Here is a 16,967-nt window from a genome sequence, read left to right as displayed (position 1 = left end):
TTAATCCAAACTGAAGATTCAGTGCTGTCTGATGACTTAAATTTTCCATTTATGTAGTACAGGGGCAGGGTTTGGGCTGTAATTATTCAAGGCAGTTTTGAAGAAAGAAGAGCTGTTAGTTAGTTAGATAGAATATGAGTATCAGTCGCTAGCAATAGGACAATGCAAATATTTCTTCTACAGACAGAATTGCAGAGTTTAAATTCAGAGAGACTCATTAGAGATTATCTTCCTAAATATAAGATACCTATAAGTTTCATGCAAATGCCCTTCTGTTTAGATAACATTTTTCTATTAAAGTTCAATCTCTCACTAACACAGAAATGTTATTTAACATACAGTATATACCTGGATACATTTGGTATTTATAAAAAATGGAATTAAAAATCTTACTCATGCTAGCTATTCTAGTGTTTTCTAAAGGACTTTTCCCCCTGGATCCTGGATTTTACAGAGAAAGGCAATAAAGTTGGATTCGACTTCCAAAAAAATACCTACTTTGTCAAAATCAAGAAAAATACAAGAGGTGCTGCAAAGAAGGGGGAATATTTCTCACGGATGAAATGTCAAAATCCCCCTTACATCAAATTCATAGAGTCAATCAGAAAACAGATCCATAGGAACCATAAGAATCTGCAAGACACTTCTTCCTACTACCTTTCCAATTTCCATCTGAAATATGAGAAGATAAATCGCAATTTAACTAGTATTATATGCCTTACAGGAAAAGGGGAAAATGCAGCCTTCTCATGTCCCATGGCATTAGTAACTGAATATACAGCTCTTATACAGGTTAGAAGTTTCACTAGTCCCAAAGTTTCACTTGCCTCCATCCCTACAGTAGCCTGAGCATCTTCTTATAAAGAATCTATTCTCATTTTTATATTGTACAAATGCAGAACTGACATAAACCCCCCCAATTTTCTAGGTTTTAAATATCAATGCATGTCTGATCTTAAAGGCAAGCTCAACATTTATGTCTTGTCTTGGTGATAAAGTTCATGAATATATAATGAGAGCGGAACAACTCTGCTACTGATTAAATGTCAAAAAAGCTTTTATTGTCAAATATACTGTAAATACAGAAGATATACAACAAAGAGCATTAATTGCAGATGGCTCTGTACAGCTTAAAAAATGCATATGATCTAAACAGGGAATGTTGATTTTCAGTTTCAACTATCAATTTTAATTTACTTTCAGAATGTACCTCCCGTCAACCTGTAAAGATAGAATGAATTATAAAATGGCCAAACTCAACTGAATGAAATCCTTCACATTCAAGGACAAATGTTAGCATCTTTGAGTCTGTATCATAAGCATACATAGCAGAATTAACCAGTCTATCCAAAACTCTGGATTTTTATTAGAATTTATCTAAACATTTGTGAACATTTAAGAGAGATATAAAGTATAATGTGAAAATTTGGTCAGGACAGATGAAAGGCTAGAACAGCCACCCTCCCATATTCAGAATGGAGTTTGACTGCCTGTGTAGCTCTTCGGGGGAAAAAAAAAAAAACATCTAGAGGCTATAGTAGACTGCAGGTGAACACAGGTCAGCAGTATCCTGCTTCCAGGAAATGTCATGAGAATAAGAGTTTCACACATTTATACAAGATAGCTGTATGTATGATGGGGAGAAATTCTTTCTCCCTATCCTGTTCTACATTGCTGCACTGAGCACTGGCATGGCCTTGACCGAAGCACTGCGTTGGGTCTGGGAACCGCCAGGACATGAATCACCGGGAGAGAGGCCAGAGGAGCGCAGTGAGAACTGACCAGGGACCTAGAAAATCATCAGTATGAGGCACATTCAAAAGAGCAGGCTTGTTTAAAGTGGGGAAGGGAAGACAGATAGGAGACTCCCTAATAGTCTTCGCTAGATAATAAAAGACACGCTCAGTAATAAAAGGGAATAAATTGTTCTCCATACCCACAGTGTACAGAACAAGTAGCAGCAAGGAAAGACTATAACAAGGAAGACTTAGGTTAAACTTTAGGAAAAACAGCCATCATTAGTAAGCCTACAAAATTTCTAAAATTAAGCTGGACTACTATCAGTCAGACTTGATGCTGGCAGAGTTCTTGCTTCATTGAGAGTGTGGATAAGAAAACAAGTCTGAAAGTGCTGTTTTCCTATGATCCTAAACACTGCGAATTGCAGCACAGAGACCAGATCCAGAAGCAGTGCCAAACTGCAGGGCGAAACAGCCCGTCCTGAACTCATCTGCCACCGCTAAACTACAGCTACTACCTGAACTAGATCTGGACACTGCAACATAATATACCACATTGCAGGGTACAGCCTAGAGTGTTCATCCACAGCACAGGATCATTATCCTACATTATGGTCTCTTCTTCAGCTACAAGGATGGTTCAGGTAAAACCCTACCTACCCCTTCTCTTCAAGAAAACATCACAGTTTGAGAAGATACTGCTTACTGTGCTTCCCAAGGTGAAACATGTATCCGCAAAAACTAATACACAAACTGACCATCCCAACAGATAACATAATATTGGTTACATTTCCAAGATAATAAACACATTAAGATGGCATTTGAAACATCTACAAAAAATCCATGCATTTTCCCTTTAGATTATGGACAAATTAGTAGCTTCAATTATATGGTGCCAACAAGATTTTCTTCTCCATGACCAAATGGACCAGGTTTTAATATTCTTCAGTGATCTGATTAATTTAAATTAAGCTTCTAAGAAATTAAGAATAAGAATTTAATTTGAAAAAAAAGATGTCGCAGCTATGGAAATTAAAGCTTTCTAACACACTCTGCTGATAAAGGTACTCTTGGTCCGAGACAACATTGCTGGTCTTTCATAATTGTAACTAGAATGATCTGATAAATTGCTGCTCTTGTATACAGTTAAGGGTTGGTTTTTTTAATAAAGGAGCTAAAAACATAGACTACCCACCTGTATCTATTTTTAATTTGGTAATGACTGTACTTGCTAAAATTCTACCAAAATGTCACTCACAGCTTTGGATTCCAGCTTTTTTTAAACAGAATATGGAGCAGAAAGCATAACCTATTATGCAAAACTGTCAGATGCTTACTTTTAAAATCCCAGAAATAAATGCATAATCCTGATTTTCTTATGGATCAAAACTTTATTAAACAAAACTTGAATATAACTATTCAAGATAGCCAAGGCATTCTATAAAAAGTAGTAAGGTTCTGATCTGTCTACATCCTGTTTACCCACATAGTCCCTACTCCAGAACTAAGGGATGCCTCTTCCTTTGTGGGTGCAAGTAACAGCAGAATTACTTGAGACCACTGTAACTTCTGCCTCATCAAATTCACAAATCAGATAGACATTTGAACAGTGCCAACTGTTGCAAGTAAAACTGCTATCGAATCTCAGCTGCAAAAATGTCAGTTCAGGGCACTCTGCAAAAATCTAGTACTGAATCCTTAACTAAAACCCCACATTATTAAAATGGTTTTTTTGGATTAATGCTACACCACAAACATTTCTTACCTCAATCATAAATTAACTATATGTTAGGGGACATTTTTTAAAAGTCTGATTAAAATTGTAATTCATGAGACTCCTGCTGTTGGCAGCTGTATCACTATCAATGACATCCTTTGGGGGACTCTCAGCATGTGGCCCGCATCAAAGGTATTATGCCAGTTTTCATCCTAACTTAACAAGAATGTTCCAGACTTTAAATTGTAATTAAAATATTAAAGTACTTTTTATTGTTAAAATATCATTAACGTGAGACTGAAGTTGACTCACTAGTATTAACAAAGGTAACTATCACTAATACTTGCTTTTCCTAACGTACTGGAATTCTTTTAAGTACTGTGTTCCTTACATCCTGAAACAGGAAATTAAAACACATTGGTTAAGCATGCTAATACACCATAGTGTTTAAACAAATACATTACTTTGTGCAAAACGACAGGCAGACAAGATTTTTTTGAAACAGAGAACACATACAAGGACCTCAAAAAAAAAAAAAGAGGATGTATTTGACATACGGTACTTCACTGTTCTTGTTCTTTGGTAGCACTGTGGACAATCTGCAAATCACTAAGCGTACTTCTTAGCATTTCTGGCACCCCTAATTGCCAGAGTTCATCCAATCACCAGTTGATAGTTCCCACTCCCAAGACCACTTTTGCTTTTATCCAACTATGGTTTAAAATACAAAATGCATTTCAGAGAGGTAGATCTGGACCATGCTTTTCTTTTTCCTTCCCTTTCCCACTAAGCATCAAGACCAGAAAGGCAGAGATGCCTGGAGATGCCTTCTCACCCTGTGCCTGCCTGCAGAGATTGTAGCTCAGCTTCCCAAAGGGCAGGACAGTGCTCTTCACGCCATGTCCTTCAGCAGTTGCAGAAGCCTACTAAAATGCCTAAACTGGAATGAAGTGCAGTGCATCTAATCTGTGTTGGTCTTAATAAAAATTTATACTGAAAGTCCTAAATTTGACACGCTTCTGGTAAGTGTCACTCCCTACAGTGCTATGGCACTTTCTGGGCCTTGCAGAGAAACATGAGACCGCGTCTTAACGAGGGACACTTTTGAGCGACCTGCTTTCCTTCGGCAGGTTGATACCGACCACGAGTATCTGCTACTATTAACAAATGTGAAAAATATAAGCAAGGAGAAAATGTAGCCTTGGCTCTACAGTGGTCAAAATGATTTATGACATCAAGACCTAGTGAAGACGACTAATACTCTGAAGGGACTGTGTGAGCTCGGCCTGCACTCACATGTCCTGTGTCCACTCCTAATTACTTCATTTACGACTGTAAAAGTGTTTTAACAGACAGAATTAATTATTTCGAATAATCCTTCTGAAATATGATATGCATTTTAATTGTATGCACCCTGTCATTAATTAAAGTTCCCTACCTTTTGGTGCATTAATCCAAAGATTATATCAGTGACAGAGCAACAATTGTAAGACTGTTTACTAAAATAAAAAAAAAAAAAGTTAAAAGGTTAATGTACTCTTGTGATACACTTAAAAGTAATGCTAAAATGTTTTCATTTGAGTTTTTACTAGACATTATTTTTCTACTCTTTAAAATCAATCTCTTTGTTCCAGGAACACATTTCCTGTCAATAAAATGAAAAATGATATAGATTTAGGAGGAGAGTGGTCTCAGTGTAGCATCTCTCATATTATTATTCCAGTATCATCTGTTACAAAGTAAGACCAATTCCCACATCTAATTACAAACAGGATTTCAGAGTCATTAAACAAAATACATTTCCATTAGTGCTGCTGTAAGAAGATAGGGGAAAAAATGAAGATTAGTTCATGCTGCACCTCTGTTTTTCAAGCTTTGAAGATTTAGACCTCTGCACTCTGAGACTATAAATTTGTAAAGGATCTGCAAGGTGACAGACATGTGAAAGCTCTCAATTCTACGCAGTTTAGCCATACCATTTGCATTTTGTCATTAGTTTATCTTTTGCTGCACTTAGTTCTGATAGTAGATAGGGCAAGAATCTAGAGAGGTTGTTTATGATTACGCTGTGTGCACCCGGAATTTGGTGTTAGGAAATTTTTTTTTTTTTAATAGATGTGAATCTTGATTTTCTATATTAAATTTGTTCCAGCAAAGTTAGAAATCATTGTAAGGAATTCTGTCTTTATGGAAAAAAAATGTACTTTATGCTCTGGAAAAAAGGATCAGCAGTTCTTTTACTTCAAATAAGATAACCGCCAAAATATACTGAGGAAGCAGATTGTGTGATATGTTTAACTGTTGAAATATAAACTTACCAGTATCTATATTCTCCATTCATAAACATTTAGCAGCATCTAATTGTCATTAATCGATTTAAAATATACCCTTGAGAATTACCCACTCAGAAAACCTTCACACAAACCAGAGCTTAGAAATTTAATAAGAACTTTTCTAAAAAGAAGTCTATATAAGATAATAACTAAATTTGCTTGATCTTTAAAATAGTTTACATTAGCTTATGCTATTATATAAACATCAATTATTTTCATCATGTGTAAGCATCAAAAAGCTGAAACAGAAATTTCCTCTCAAAGAAAAAGATGCCCCAGAGTTACAGAGAAAAGTACAGGGAATTTCATTTTCAGAAGTTGTCTGAAGTTATATTTCCTTTATTAGTTTTAAAACTACAGCCAGAGCTACTTCTTGTTTCTCAGCTGGGTGTCAGTCAATCCAAATACATAAGTATTAGCTGATGAATCAACATTTATGTGTGAATCTTATACATTTACTAGATAGTATTTATGTACACATTTAAATGAATAAGAATACTTTTTAAAAAGACAGTTAAAGTATTCACATGCATTCAATAGGTAACTGCTTAAGAATCTATCTAAAATGGCACCTTAAAACAGTTTGCAGATAAGAAACATTCACTTTTGCACTCCACTGAAACTGTGGTTCACTAAAGCATCCTAAAATTCTTGGTATTAAATCCTGCCCAGTGGTGGGGTAACACAGCAGAAACTATCCACTGATATTCACTCTCAAAAAAAAAAAAAAAACCATTTGCCAGAGAAATAGATATATGTGCATCTTGTTTCCAAGCTTCGCACACAGAGACCGGGTTCTCGGGATAACTGAGAGGGCCCATGAAAGCCATCACCATTAGGAAGAAACAGAAGAGAATGCAGCAGAACACAAACAAGTACAACCAAACCAAACAAACAGCTTATCACTTCCTGCCTAATGCTTGAGGAGCTGTATCTTAAAAAAGAAAACAGCACATCAACCTTTTCCTCCAGAATTATCAGACGCTGGCTCCAGGAAGGCTCCACTTACATTATCTGCAGGGAATTCATTGCTCTGTATCATTCAGCAACCACAGACATTTTCTGACAAGGAGCAATGGGTAAAGCTTTATAAAGCCTCAGTGTTATGTGAATGCTTTAGCTCCTTCACTCCATTTTCACTGAAAAAGATGACTTAAAATTTCTTAGATATCGCTTGCAAGCAGGTTCAAGAAACTTCCAAGAAACCACACCTCCAAACCTATGTATGGAAGTGCATCCTGAAAGCCACTGAGTTTCATCACTACATGAATCTTCAAGTATTCTGGCCTTGGGATAAACACTCTTATGCAGGGCTTGTCCTCACAGCCAGTCACCTATGGGGACATACATGCCTTCCATTATCTGGAAGAGCCTCATTCATACATCAGACTTCAGCATGCTGCTCCCTCGTCCCTGTGCTATGAGTTAGTCCTGAAGAACTAATGTCTCATCCAGGGGCCTCAGAAGGTTTTTTTGTTCAGATGCACATCGTAACATGGCCCAGTCCTATTGCAGTGTCCAACCTCCCCCAGAGAAATGCATCCCAGACTGATGAGCTGAACAGGAGCCGTGAAGTGCTCTGAACTCATTTCTGATCTCCAGAAGATCTTTTAAGCTATGTCTCTGCGTGACACTGACCATCACGGGCTATCTCCTGGCCTGGTCCCATCAGCTGTGTAATACGTGTTATACCATGAGCCATACTCACAGCACATCATCATCTGCATGCTTGAGGAAAAAAGGCACATCAAAAATGTCATCCTCTTTCCTATCTATCCTACCTATCCTGGTGCTCAATCCATTTGTGTTCGATGGCTGTGGACTAGCAGCTCGCTGCACTTCACCACTCGGCGAGTAGGGAGGGCCACTTAGCCACTATGTGCTACCCTCAACTTCCAGCGTGAAAAGCAAGTATTTTCACACTCACCATGACCAATGCAGGTACATGTCTAAAGAAATAGCATAGATGTCTCAAATTTTAGGATGAAATGGTTTAATGTATCTGCTAGGGCTGGGTCAAGCAAGCCTAGTTTTTGGATGAGACAGCACAGAAACAAAACGTACTAAATTCTCTCTTACTTCAAGACTGTATATATTCCTCCTGGCAAAAGGACAATTAAAGAAAATTAAATGTATGCTTCACTAGGTTTTCAATTGATTCTAAAAATATTAATAGTAGTTTTGACTGGTAATATTTTTAAAATGGCATGAATGTTTTGTGTTCTTTAAATAAAATTATCATCTTTGAAACAATAACTCTCTGCTCATGTAACACAAAAATACTTGCTTTAACAACAGGAAAAATGACTTCATGAAGTCTGCATGGCACTCAAGGATGAAAAAACAGGCTGTTCTCTGCTCTTGTCATTTTTACTCTTACAATAAAATAACTGCCTCGGCATCCTGCTTTTTAGAATAAAAAGACCTACCTCTTTTGACTTTTCAAGCACTTGAAAATTTTAAAAGAGAAAAACTAAAAAATGCTGACCGTGTAATAGCTGGGTATTCATGGTGGGTGGAGAACATGAAAGGTTACAATATGGATCTGTGCCTACGCGTTTCTTTTCAACTTGAGCAGCATCCTCCTGCTTCTGCTAACTCGGCAATCATACAGCTGACAGATTTCTGGGTTTTCTAAATAATGCATGGGATTTTCTTTTAACATGTCAGTGCAAAAGTATCAATTCTGCCCCTGTGTCGTTTGTGATGCTGATTTTCCTTGACAGCATTCCATTAAACCAATGAGTTTTTTCCCTCCTGATGGTTCCTTAAATATTCCTCTGAGTGATGTATTTGTGGTTTTTTTTAAACAGATTGTGAAGGATGTTTGCATTTATGAGAAAACTGCATGGCAGGTACGGAAGGGAAAAAAGGATAAAAAGATAACACTTTTTTTTTTTTCCTATGAAGAGCTTTTTCTCTGATCCTCATATGCCAAAAGCTAGGGTGTTTTTCCTTTCTTTTCTGCCTAACTTAGCTCCTTGTCTGGAAATTAAGCAACAAGACTCTACATACAGAATAACATTTTGACTTCCTAAGGAAATACCACTGAAACACTTAGTACTGTTTGATATCTCTCTTGGGAAAGCAAAACACATTTATTAAATCATGCATGCTAACTCCAAAAGCCAACAGAAGGAAATAACTGCTTTATTCTTTGCACTGAGGTTTTGTACAAACAGGTACTGTCACAGATTGCTATGCGCTGATCCTTCTTTGCTTATGCAGCTTAAAGGATGTTCAGGTAGTACCACCAATACTGTATTTTGCAATTTACCCTTCACGTTCCAGTTCTATCACATACTTGTACAAATTATCTTCTGCCATGCTATTAAAAAAAAGCTCTGATTTCAAATAAGTTTCAGATTTCCCTAGGCAATTATATGCTAATTTCCAGAATACACTTCACCTAATATTAGTATTGCATGATGATGAAACAGATGATCTTTATAAACACTTTTGTGCAACCGGAGAGGTTTTGGTTTGTTTTGTTTATCTTATTTCTATAGAACAACAAAATTGATTAGGTGGCTGGGCTTTGAGAGATCTGCCCACGCATCCAGCACAGCCAGCTTCAGCTGCCAGCTTCAAACTCTTAGTCCTACTCGTTTTCCAAAGTGGAATATGAAAGGCCATATCACTCCTGGCACGCATGGAGTGCCTCTGGACTCAAGGCAATCCTCAGATGTGTGCACTGATTGCCATCAACAAACTGTCTCATCTCCAAGGACTCACAAGGAGTAGCCAGAAAGCAGGAACAGGATTATGAAAGACTTATGGCCACTGGGAATTTGAGATTTCACAGGGATTAATTTCTCCCACTTCCAGACACCTATGTCCCCAACTATGTGGTTCTCTAAATTCAACCTTCTTTCCCAGATCCTACAAGAAGATGGAGACAGATGCTAAGCCACAAGAACAGCTAGCACAGATCGGCTGGACTGTGGGGCCAGAGAACCTATCATGCCAGATTAAATATGAGATTTTTCAACTGCCTGAGAAGTTTGCTCCAACACTTCATATGATGAGTAGGAAGGTGCAAAAAAAATCTCTTTCTCTTCTGCAGAGAGACTGGAAGGAGAACTTTAATGTTCAAATGCATAACAACATTCTTCACAGCACTGTGAACTAATGCATTACTTCAATTAAAAAGTATGTGCAGGTTTTTTTTTTGTACTTTTTTTCCCCCACAGTTTCAGTATTGTCTCTTGCAGCATATTTTTTGTTATTAAGTTATTTAGAATATAACAGTACTAAACTCTGCCATTACTGAGAGTATTGTAATATCACAAAAAGGAAGTAGGTAGGAGCTGCTGGCCAAAGCATACCAGACGGACTAGAAGCAGGAACAGAAGTGGCACATTTACTCCCCACTTCCTTAGACACACTTGTAAGATTCAAATCCACACCTGTAATTTCCTAGAGGACAATATAATATTTGAGGAATTATAGTCCGTGATCCTGAGAGTTAGAGTTCAGATTTTAAATTGATAGCATAAATTCTGGCTTCAGATACAGAAATTAATGAAAAAAGTCCATCATCACAGGTGCACACACACAGAGAAAGAAACAACAGAAGTGACATTCTAGGCATTACTAAAGAAGCAAATCCAAAATTATTTCGTACTGACTTCAACAGATACAGATGGGGATTGAAATGAATAGGACAAGACATCCTCACCACTTTTCTATTATACTAATGGCCTGTATATAATGACACACTTCCAAAAAATCTGGCAATAAAGTTTCAGGGCTTAATACTGATCAATTGCATTTTTAATTCAAAGCGAACAATGGCAAAAGAGACTATTCCACTCATCTATCAGACTACAGAACGATACGGAATTTCCTGATGTGAAATATTTAGTGGCACGCTCGCCAAAGGAAGTCAATGTGTAACACCGAGGTAAAAACCCAACAATCTCTATAGTTGTTTTTTTTAGGTAAAACTGCAACCCTTCAAGTCTTTGTTACAGTAAAATGAAAAAAAAAAAAAAAAAATCAAAGGAAGCAAAAGGTCCTCTGCTCTGTATAACTATATTTCTGATTTGACAGCTACAATTATAATCATTCAGACATCTATTTCCCACAAACTCTCCACAGCCATAACCTTTAGTGATTAATTATAAAGTTTCAGGAGCAATAGTACACAGACTAATTTCCTAAAACAATAAAAGACAGAATTTCTCATTTGGAGCTAAATGAAACACGAACAGGTTGTTATTCATGCTGAAATCTAGATGCAGAGTCATGTTGCAGCCATTACAGAAGCTATTAAACACAACCTCAAATCAAAGAAACTGTAGGTCTCTCTCCTAAAATAAAATGTTTTTCTCACTTATGAGGCTTCTGACTCCTTTGCTCTGTTCCTTTTACCTCTTCTTGGTAAAAAAATTTTCAAAATTCAATTTTCTTTCTCATTTCACACACCCATTTTGTTTTTAATTGTAATTTAAACTGTAAGAGTCTAGAGCAAAACAAATATTTGGTAAAGGTTACATGCACACAGAATTATCATTGTGTTCTCTTCACAGTGAATCAAAGTTACAAAATATATATCAACTTCTAAACAAAATGCCCACTCTCTTCAAGCCCCACCTCAGTCTCCAATGAGTCTTCTGTAGTGAAGATTTGATAATTTCTCGATTATTTTGTATAGTGAAATGTATAGTTAAGTTTTACATTCCTTTCATTTTGGTTTTCCTTTTTGACACATCCTGCTGTACCTGCTTATTGTAAATCTTTGAAAAATGATCCTCCAATAAAAAGAGAAACCATGCATTACAAAAATGATCCTAATGCTGCCATTGCAGATACTAAAAAGAGGGGAAATTATGATTTTTAATATGATTAGTAGTAGTTCCTTTTCGTTAAGGACTTACTTCTCTGTCTGCAAGCAACACTGGCACTCAATCCAGCAAATTTCCTCTTGGCAATTTTACTGAATTAGGCAATGAAAAGGGGAAAGCATTGAGAAAAGATCTTTACATAACTGACACCATATCCTTATCCTTGGGCCCCACTGTAACTTCAGCTAAAGTCAGTGGGAATTTTTCCAAATATTTAAATTGGTATTGAGTCAGTTGTAGAGCTCATTGAATTGCTGAACCACAGAGAACTTTCATTTAATATGCATACTCTTGATGTATTGTCGAAAGGCTGGTATGATAGTCCCCCATAAAACTTGTCAACGACGTACCTAAAATAATATTATTAATGTACTGTAGATTCTCCCCATACGAAGAATACAAATTTCGCCATATCAGGTAACACATGAAGCCATGAACATTCAAATTAGCAAGCTTTTGTACAGCAGCTTTTAAAAGCCCTAAATATGTACCCTACATCTTTTCTGTATGAAGCTTCCTTGCTTTTCTGGAGGAATTCTATCTTCAGTCATATTTCTTAGCATTCAGTGAAACTTCATAATTCATTTTGAACTATATACAGACTGTAAGAGTTACACAAACTAAATATGCTTTTTCAGTGCTTTTTTTCTGAATTCAATATGTACTAATTGATTAGGGTCTGAGAGGTGAATAAGGAATACATATTCTACAGAATAGAAAGCTGGGAAAGGGTTTAATGCATGAATTAGAAGACAGATTTCTTCAATACAGATGAGTACACAAAATTAGCAAAAGGCAATACCACTTTTGGAAAGACTGCTTTGTGCATAATTTGTCATGAATTCAAAGTTATTCCTTTAGAAAATGAGTCTAAGACCTCCCAGCTGCTGCTTTATTGGTCTAATAAATTACCATTTTGATGGTACAATGCATATACACTATACACCATCCAAGCAAGCAAACTGTTAGAGCGGCTTCGTCTTTAGAGACACATGTGTGACTTCAGAGACGTGTGAATGCCAATGGGAGATCTGAATGCAATGAGGGATCAGACAACGCCTCTGTTCTTGAATTGATAATGAAAACAACGGATGCATAAGCTTCCAAAACGGTAAGAGTGTATTGTAGGATTGTTTGGGTCAAAAAAAGTGAGTCCAAGTGAACCTGCCCTTATTGCAATAGGTATCTAGCAGCTTTTTGAGACAGAACGGAGCCGTCTTATTCTAGGTTCTTTACACTACCCAAGTAAAAATCTCTTCTATCCACCTGAAAAGAACATTAGAATAAATAAAGAAAAAATCCTCTTCAAAGGATCCATTTCTGACTTAAACTTCGAACCCTATTCTTGTGGAGCTGGGACTCAGGGAGCTTAGTTCAAGTTTATACTAATGCTTACAGTACTATAGATCGAACATGTGTTCTGTGTCAGCACCTTCTACCCAAGGTTATTCCAGCCAGGTAGGCCATAACAAACATTTATCATGACTCTTGTTCATAGCTGTGGTTTACAAACATCCATTCAAGGAGAGAACAAAATGCAGAAAAGCCAGAAAGTTGGTGATTTAGCATTCCCTACTTTACCTTTCTCCAGTGAACTGTGGAACTCATAATGAGTTCCAACAACCTGATGTTTTGGAAACTTTCCATCACTTACAGGAAAACTCTAGACTTACTGTTTTATTGCCAACAGAGAAGTCTTTTGTTACTACAAATATATTTAGGGAACAGTTTAAAATGTCTGTATTCTAACATAAAGAAAACAATCTTTCACCAATATTTTTCAAAAATTAATGAAGGTGGCTGTTAGGAGGAAAACTGGAGGAATACTGGAGCAATGGCTGCAGTAATTTTCATTTGACACTGGCAAAGCAAAGCTTACAAAATAAAAGAACACAAGCATTTGAGACAGATTGTTGATTTTGTTTCCCATGGACAAAAACAGGCAGTAAGAGCTCCCCTACAGCTCGCATGCACAGCATTAGTTACCTGCATTAGAATTGAGCTCTTCATTTTCTGATTCTGTTCCATTTTGACTTCCACTTCCATGAAGGCTATTCATTGCCATAAGTTTCATTTTCTGTAACTTCATAGCCTCTGCCATGGCAGCCGCTGTCAGACCTGGAAAAATATAAATAAATAAAATGCAGTATCACACCATACAATACAGCACTGAAAAACATGAAGAACAGAACAATTCCTTTCAAATGAGAGTAAGTCACATAAATTCAACACACATTCTTAGCCCAGTTACGCAATGATATTCTGAACACTATCTTTACTTTAAAGTCGAGTTATTTCAGTACACCATTCTAAGGATTTTTATTTTTTTCTTTCATGTTTCTTTTTCTTTTTTTTTTACATGTATAGCATAAAGAAATATTTATTTAATGGTATCCCTTTTGATTATACTTTAAAATATAATTTCCTGTCACTTTGATCACTTTCTGGTTCACTTACTTAGCTGCTACAGAATTTCCAAGTACCCTGGTAAGATACAGTATTCCTTAATTTGAACAGTTCAAAGCCAATTAACAGGGAACAATCAATGCTGTACTATTGTATTATATACCAAATATTATTTTGTCTTTTTCTGAAGTTTGTTGGTTTGCATTAACATTATTGCTACTGGATAATACTACATTGGAAATGTTAGAAAAGTACAATATGGGTAATTACAAACTCAATCCACCTTTAAGAGACCATTAAGACCAGCACAGATTTACAGAATTAAGGGGTGTTAGTGGTAGAAGATTTCCAAGTGACTAAAACCCGATTAATTTCCAATAGTAAAAGAGACAAAGTAGAGTAGCGTCAGGCTACAGGTTACTATCATTACCCTATTTTTTTATTATTATTTAGATTCCCAATATCTTTTTTTCAGAAGAGTAAACTTTTTAAGTTTTATCATTTTGACTTCGTCAGTAAGTAGGAGATCAGATTTTCTTCCAGACAGTATCAAATTACTTTTACTCTGGGCAAGATGCAACTGAAAATATCTAATCTGAAGTTCATCTATCTTGCAGGAAAATACAGGGGTTAAGGCCATGTAACCAAAAAGACCTCTACAGGTGTAACTGTTTATTCATTCAATTATGGATTAAATAGGTTTACTGTCTTCTCCCAGTATAGTATGTCTTGCTTCTGTCATTTGCTAAAAAGCAAGCTAAATGCTTCCTTATCAGCTATCTTGTAATTGACTCTGCAATAGTTCCACAAAACCACTGAATTGCATTTACCAAAAAACCCATGATTTTTTGTTGGTGGTGCTGGTGGTGCATGTTGTATCAACCCCCAAAGATATCATACATCAAAACAGAATTAAATAATCTGCTGTTTCTGCAAAGTACTGCTTACTGAGAGATTAGATACTGATTAAAGTGAACTAATAATTTTCACATCCTATACTGCCACACATCCATAAATTAAAATACTTTCTTTTAAAAGCTGCTATGAATTTGACATTTAGATTAGTTCTGCTGCTCCTGTAATAGCCTTCACAAAAGTCCTCATTATTTTAATATGACTTAAGTAAGCAAGCAATCAATAGAGTCAACTGCACGGAGGAGGGACACGTATTATCCTGTAGGGATACAGCAATTTGGTTAACTTCAGCAAAGATATTCCTGATTAATATCACTAAGTTGGAGATGACAGGTTACGAGATGGGAGGTACGCAAGCCCTCTTCTCTCCAGGCCGTCTGTCTTCCTCCTTCCATCTTGCCTCTCAACATTCACAAAAACAAACTGCAGATACACACTCCTATATTCCCAAAGCACTGATAAAAGATCTAACAAATATTACCTACACTAATTAGGCACTTGTTTTACTGTTTTGTTATTGATACATGGGAAACTACATTGATTTTGTTATTAATATACACTAAATACAAACATAAAAACAAGTCCAAAAAATATCATCAAGAACCTGGTCTTTTAGGTCATTTAATGCAGTCCTCACTTCATACAGAAGACCACTATACCATAACAGTACTCATTTTTTATTTAAAGTTTTTTTTTTCTAACACCCTTTAAAGAAGTTCTTTTGCAAATGCTACAGGTTTGGGTTTTTTTAATCAAGCAGATATAAAATCCTGATGTCTAAACACCTATTTTTACAAATTCTCTGGCTGACATCACTCACACTTAATCGATCAAAGAATACATCTTCAATGATAAAACTGTTCACACACTTTCTGCAGAAGATTAAATAGTCTGTAAACTTCTGCACTTTTTTCCTAGGGAAAGGAAGTGGGATTGCTCTTTGAGTGAATTTCACATTATTTTCAGGAAGGTCAAAAACCAAGCATCAGCACAAGTCTTCTGAGGAATTTACTGTTTTCAAGATTTCCAGGCACCTGTGTGATTTGCCTGCTTACCTGCACATCTGCACTTATCCTCCTTATCCCAACCAATTCCAAGTTTTGAGGTATAGCCACACCTAAAGCATTTTCAGAATTTGTACCCACTCACAGCCTACTCTCTTTTCACTTTATACCTCTATTTAATTTGCAAAGAATTCACGTTTATTTTAAAGGTTACAAAAAATACAGAGTCTGAACATAGAGGGTTTTTTATCATAACATTTTATCATTTGTGTGTACCCAAATATGTATAGGTGAGCCAATATCCCAGCAAATATTTTCATCTGGCTCAGTATTTATACAGGTTCTTGATACTGTAAGTCATAAAACTTTACTTAGGTTAAATATACAAAAGAGTAAAGAAACTGTTCAGAAAGAGATAAACAGGGAATGGAACATGAATTCAGACTGTTAGTAAAAAGTTCAGAGAACAGACAAGACCCAAAATTATCCAGGGCACTGTATTAAAAAACCAAACCAAACAAAAAACCCGCAAAAAACCCCTTCTACTGAACAGTTGCATCAGAAGCATAACGAAGGCAGAAAGGGTACCGAGGAACAAACAGAAAATAATAAACACAGTCCCAAAATCACCACCATGCAGCCTGCAGAAATTAGAGGTAATTATTGTCAGGCATTTTTGAGCTCCCTAACCAGACACAGCTGCCATAGGGACAACAGCCAAAAAACAGTGATGTATCAGAAATCTATGCTGTGCCATCTGCCACACCAAAGTCACTCTTCCTCAACATTAGAAGTTTAAAGAGTAAAGTACAGTCCTAATGTAGAAAGCACTACAGCCTGAAGATCCTGAGCAGTCAGGCATAAACTTGAAGCAGATATAGCCAATACTATCTCTAAGTTCAGTATCAGCAAAGTCTTTATACTCTTATTCCCTTATTCTCATCTACATAATTTCTAACTTGAATTGTGATAGCAGTAAAAGCCCCAGAATCTGACTGTATAAG

General features: G+C 36.4%; 1 protein-coding gene across 1 annotated transcript in view; it reads right to left on the bottom strand.

Annotated features, from left to right (window-relative positions):
• The window catches only part of DACH2 (dachshund family transcription factor 2), a 311,255-nt gene that overhangs the window by 87,501 nt on the left and 206,787 nt on the right, over positions 1 to 16,967 (bottom strand). The window contains exon 5 of the mRNA XM_059824400.1: positions 13,625 to 13,756. Coding sequence (XP_059680383.1) covers positions 13,625 to 13,756 — 132 coding nt within the window. The remainder of the gene's footprint in view (positions 1 to 13,624; positions 13,757 to 16,967) is intronic.

The sequence above is a fragment of the Gavia stellata genome, chromosome 14 (assembly GCF_030936135.1).
Source record: "Gavia stellata isolate bGavSte3 chromosome 14, bGavSte3.hap2, whole genome shotgun sequence".
NCBI classification, from domain to species: domain Eukaryota; kingdom Metazoa; phylum Chordata; class Aves; order Gaviiformes; family Gaviidae; genus Gavia; species Gavia stellata.
The sequence above is the reverse complement of the archived record's forward strand: the minus strand, read 5'-3'. Positions and strand labels throughout refer to the sequence as shown.